At 36.2% G+C, this 5,726-nt stretch overlaps 1 protein-coding gene across 1 annotated transcript; it reads left to right on the top strand.

The window, feature by feature from the left end:
• The first annotated feature begins 3,236 nt into the window (after positions 1–3,236).
• On the top strand, positions 3,237–4,582 carry LOC113328511 (L-type lectin-domain containing receptor kinase IX.1-like). The gene has a single exon (XM_026575589.1). It carries the CDS (start codon positions 3,252–3,254, stop codon positions 4,545–4,547), a length of 1,296 nt encoding a protein of 431 aa, XP_026431374.1. The 5' UTR covers positions 3,237–3,251; the 3' UTR covers positions 4,548–4,582.
• The last annotated feature ends 1,144 nt before the right edge of the window (positions 4,583–5,726 follow it).

Below are 5,726 nucleotides of genomic sequence, written 5' to 3'. Positions count from 1 at the left end.
ATCTTAGTGGTGTTGTTTCTGGTTAGTGGTGGTGTTGGAACATTTTATGGTGATGGTAGTGCTAGTATTTGTTGGTATTGGTGTTGGTTGCTAGTAGTAGTAGTTAGTGGTGGTAATGATGGTTATGAAGCTGATGGTGATGGGTGGTGCTGGTATAAATGGCGGATATGGTGGTGGTTGGTGATAGTAGTGGTGGCAGCGATGATGGTGTTGCTGGGTGGTGATGGTAGGATGGTGGTAGTGATGTTGTCCGCTATGTTACCGTTGATTATTAATGGTGTTAGTGGTTAGTGGTGATTGGTGGTGGATAATGACACCTCTAAGATTTTTATGTTACTTTTATTATTTTGGGTTTTCTGTTATTTTTGTCTTGATGGATTTTTTATTGATGAATGGTGATATCTTCGAAGTTATAACTCACGACCCATTTTCTAAAACATACGATTTAGTAACCAAGCCAACACGTTTTGATTTAACAACCAAGCCAACATAGTCATTAGGCCAGCCCTTAGATGAACACTTATGTACTTGTATCAGTCGAGTCAACCTACAAAAATGAACAGTAATCAACAACGTAATCAAGAATAGAAGGATGTGGTGTATTACTCTTGAACACTTTATGTTGAAATGGAAGGATGTGGTGTTTGAACTTCCATGAGTTTTATGTGTTATTTTTGTTTGTGTATTCTTTCTCATCTGTATTCCGGTTTTAATCCTTTCGTTTTTTGTCTGTCTGGTCGTTGCTTGGGGCTCTTTGGATTGATTATTGTCTGTACTTTTCGTTCATTTTTCGTGAACATTTTTCCATTATCTATATATTTATAATTTTACCAATCAAAAAAAAAAAAGTAGATGTTGTATTACTATATTTGTTTAACATAATTAATGTAAGAACATTAATCATGAACGCCTTGATTCTAGATGTAGTATCACGTTAAGATTTCAAACGTCCACTTTGGAGTTCAGGTATCAGACGTATGTCCTTGTGTTGCTGCTGGTGCTTTAAGTTATGGGTTTAGTATTTGCTTGTTATTGGCGGCGATATACAGGGAAATGGCAAACTCCTATGCCGATGGACCATAACGTTAGGGAGCCTGGTGATAATGTGCCTGTATTGCCAGTGTAATTACTATAATATTTTGTTGTATTCTGTTATGATACCAAATTCTGTTAGAAATGCAGCATTTGCATTTGGTTTTCCTACATCAGATACTTTCTTACACTCATTTCATTAAATGTCCCCAAGTTTTTTTCTCCAAATGTTTTCACCATGACATGTCTCATTTTCCCTAATTCATAGTGTTTAGTCATGGACCCATTGCATGTTCCAAAGAGTTTAACATTCTCAGATGTAGAGTTTAGAAAGAAATGATGAAATTCTTTAGAGGATATGCAGTACGTTTCGTCATTTCATATAAAGTTTCAGTAAATATAAGCTTTGGAGAACTAAAAATTTCTAAAGAAATCCATGAGAATAAAGTTGCCGTATTTTCAAAATCAGAATAAAGTCACTTCTTCTGTTTTAATGTCATAGAATATTACATTACATCCACTTTCTGACTCAGAATTTCACAATCTTTTGAAAAACACCTTAAAACCAGTCTTAACCTGCAGATTTGGTCGTAGGCATGCATGACGGTTTTCTCCGTGGGTAAGTAGAAATGGTAGAGTATATTGCTATTTAACTATTCCTTTATTCAAGGTTTTACCTATTTCCTAACCCAATTTTTCCTAGTTTCCATCCACATTAATTCCTATCCCTAGTTTTCCTAAGTACCATCCAAATAAATTTTAGAATATCCTAAATCCCAACCTCTTTTGTTTTTGACTTTGTTTCATACGTATTTTCTATCCACCCACAACTAAAAACCCTAAGATCAAAACAAAAACCCTACTCTTTGTTTCCACCACCGTCTTCTTCCCAACAGATCCACCTTCTTCTTCCCCAACTGGCCATCACGCCGATTTTTTTTTTAATCTAATTATTCAAACCTACTACCGTATTTTGATGAACGTGTGATTGTGTAACGAAAGTGCTGTTCAAAGTCTATTTTAATGTAGTTGTCATAATCGACGGCCATTAACACTTGTCTAAGCATCCCAAAACTGAAACATACTATATAAATTGTATTGGTTTATTTCCCTACGTTTTTGTTCCTACTGTGAATAACAGAATAAGTAAACCGAATTTAGGTTACTGTTTATGAAAATATGTACAAACAGAGAACGTGTTTTAAATTGTCCATTACCATGGAGATTAACTTTCCATACAAGATAGTGGTATATGCTAGCTAGTATAAGTTTGGACTGGAGGTGATGATGTATGATCATTTACCTAGCTACTTTTATTGCATTAGAAGATTTTGATTGTATTAAAAGATGAACCAGTTTGTACATAGAAAAGACTAAACTTTATAATAACAGGAAGAACTAGTCGTTCATAGATGAAAGTATGAAACGATTATGTCTGAACTCGATCTTCCATATTTAGTCTACGTCGAGATTCTACGTCGACATTTTTAATTGCCAATTGATTCTTCTACGTCTCTAAGAATTCAATAATAAAAGATGGAGAATAGGCGTATCATAATAATTAAAATCTAATTTAGGGTTTAATTTTTAGGGTTATTGAAAATAAGAGGTTAATAAAGAAGAACAGTAGTAAAAGGAACAACAACAAACGGAATAATACTCATAGTTAGAATTAATTTGACTTTTATAGGTGGTACGTAGGAAAAATCAAAAGTGAAAATTAGATTAACTTTGGAAATTGTGAAGAGGATAGGAAGTAGGAAAAATGGGGATGGGAAATAGGGAAAACCTTATTCAAATACATACTCACATGCAAGCAAAGACATCTAATGCAGTCTAAGCTAAAAAGAACAAAGTGATCATAGGCGTCACTGGGTTGATATCTAGCCTTTAAATTGATAAATAGTAAAGACAGTCACGGTTAGCACTTTATGCTTAGATATTAGTGCCGCAGATGCCTTTCTTCAGCCAGAAGGAGATATCGATGCATAGATAATTGGACTGGCCGACGATGCATGCAACGACCACACATCACTAGTAGTTTTACAAAAACCATTGACTAGCGAAGTCAAATAGTCAAAGAAAGTAGACTTCGTTAGTCTGAAGGCCACTCTACAAACGTCTCAATAAATATAGGCCCGTAAGCAGTTTGATAAGTACTAAAACTATACAGCCTCATCAGTGAATTTCTTTCAAAATTATCATCTATCATTCATAATATGTTCTTAAATAAAGATTCTTACTATTTTAGTCGCTGGAGCTTCATCTTCATCCTCTCATTCGCAATAGGGTTGAATCTAATTTCTGGAATGATCGTGGTCCTTCTTGCAAGAAAGTTTTACTTGAAAAATAAAAAATTAGTGTACTCGATGGTAGGGGTTAACTTTGTTCTAGTTTGTGGGATTGGTTATGCGGTGCTTGTCTGTTTAGAGAAGAGGCGGGACTCAAGGAAGAATGATCATGAGATGGCAAATGTTGAGAATCTTGAGATGGACAATGAATTTGAGAATGGAACGGGTCCGAAGAGGTTCTCATATGATGAACTCGTTTCTGCAACTCGTAACTTCAACGAGGAAGGAAAACTTGGACAAGGAGGATTTGGAGGAGTTTACAGAGGGTTTTGTCCTAATTTAAATTTGAATGTTGCAGTTAAGAGAGTATCAAAAGGATCACAACAGGGGAGAAAAGAATATCAATCGGAAGTAAGAATTATTAGCCGGTTAAGACATAGAAATCTAGTTAAACTCATAGGCTGGTGCCACGAAAGAAATGAGTTGCTCCTCGTTTACGAGTTCATGCCAAACAGAAGCCTCGATAAGCATCTATTCCAAGGGGAAAATATTCTTTCTTGGGAAGTTCGACGCAGAATTGCTCTTGGTTTAGCTTCTGCATTGTTATACCTACATGAATTATGCGAACAGTGTGTGCTCCACAGAGATATTAAATCAAGTAATGTTATGTTGGACTCAGATTTTAACACCAAACTAGGTGATTTCGGTTTAGCCAGGCTTGTTGATCATGGGAAAGGATCACAAACAACTGTTGCAGCAGGAACATGGGGTTACTTAGCACCGGAATATGCTACCACGGGTAAATTTAGTAAAGAACCGGACATTTACAGTTTCGGAATTGTAGGACTTGAGATTGCTTGTGGGAGAAAGTCTATCGATGTATCTATGGAACTCTCATTAGTAGAGTGGGTTTGGGGTTTTTATGGAAAAGGTAAGATTGTTGAGGCAGCCGATGAAAAGTTAAAAATGGAATTCAATGAGTTGGAAATGGAACGCTTAATAGGTTTAGGATTATGGTGTGCTCATCCTGATTCTAAATCAAGGCCTTCAATCACCCAAGTGATTAGTGTTCTTAGATTTGAATCTCCAGTGCCTCTGCTTCCACTTGAGCTACCAAAACCGGTATATCCAGCAATGCCATCTATACATGGGTTGCCTTCATCTGCTGGTTTTACCGATTCAGAACTTATGGCCGACGTAGAGCCGGAACTAGAAATCCAGTAAGGAAGGGGCTTGACAAACTAGTAGGCTTAACGATTTTTCTATACCACGCTTAAAGCCTATATTTTATACCTACATTTTGTCAGCCCAACTCATACAAGAAAAAGATATCGAGAAGCCTATGTTTTTCATAGATTATGTATCATGTTAAATTTCCGCAAAAATTCACTGGAAACTTGGAACTAAAGTCTGTAATTTATAATTTATGTATATTATATGTACATTATAGTTGGCAAATAACTTTTAAATGGATGGTATTGGAATTAAATTGGCGTATGTAAAATTCTGAAAGCCAAAATAATAGTAAGTAATGATAATTTGGTGATGACGTGATAAAAATTTATACGGGCAGTATGATTCGAGAAGTTATAGTTGCGCATATAGTTCCTCTTAGGTAGAAATTTGCAAAACTAAGTCGGGATTCTAGACGTACTGATGATACATAGGGTTTCGTTCCATAAAAAATAGATTCCCGACTAGGGCCCGGAATAGATCTAAAAATCTTGCTGTGGGGATGCAAAAACTTACCTGGGTAATGTCTTTGAAGTCCAATTCTAAAAGTTCGGGCTTGGTGCCAACCCATGCTCCAAATTTCAAACTGAAGATGCAGAAACTTCACCAGGGTTGCAATTAAGCGAAATTGGGCTTTGAAGCCCAATTTCTACGAAAGTTCAGGCTTGGGTGCCAGCCTATGCTTCAAAGTTCAAACTGCGGATGCAAAAACTTTACCAGGGCTGAGCATGGGCCGGATTTCATCTCCTCCGCATCCAATCCAATATATTACGGAATTCAAAGTTAGCATCCACATCCAATCCAACAACCAACGAATTTGCATCTAATGGATATACTGATGGACGGATTGGATACAGATAATCCAATGGATTGGTTTAAGTTAAAATTTATAATAAAGAAAATAAAGCAACATACATATCCTATATATGTATACAAATATATAAATGTCTTGGACAATCCCAAGCAAACACCTTAAAAATTCCAAAACGATCCATAATATTTTCTAAAACTATATAAATACTCTTGATTTAACGGATTTACACGTCCAATGGATTTTCAAGGTTGCAACCGGGCCCAATCCCTTATTCGTTCGGTTTCAAAAATCTCATCCGCATCCAACCCATTAACGAACGGCCCGAGCATCTATCCACAAAAGCACGGTTGGTCACG

The sequence above is a fragment of the Papaver somniferum genome, unplaced genomic scaffold (assembly GCF_003573695.1).
Source record: "Papaver somniferum cultivar HN1 unplaced genomic scaffold, ASM357369v1 unplaced-scaffold_11, whole genome shotgun sequence".
NCBI classification, from domain to species: Eukaryota; Viridiplantae; Streptophyta; class Magnoliopsida; order Ranunculales; family Papaveraceae; genus Papaver; species Papaver somniferum.
Note: the sequence above shows the minus strand (reverse complement) of the source record. Positions and strands in the feature narration are given on the sequence as shown.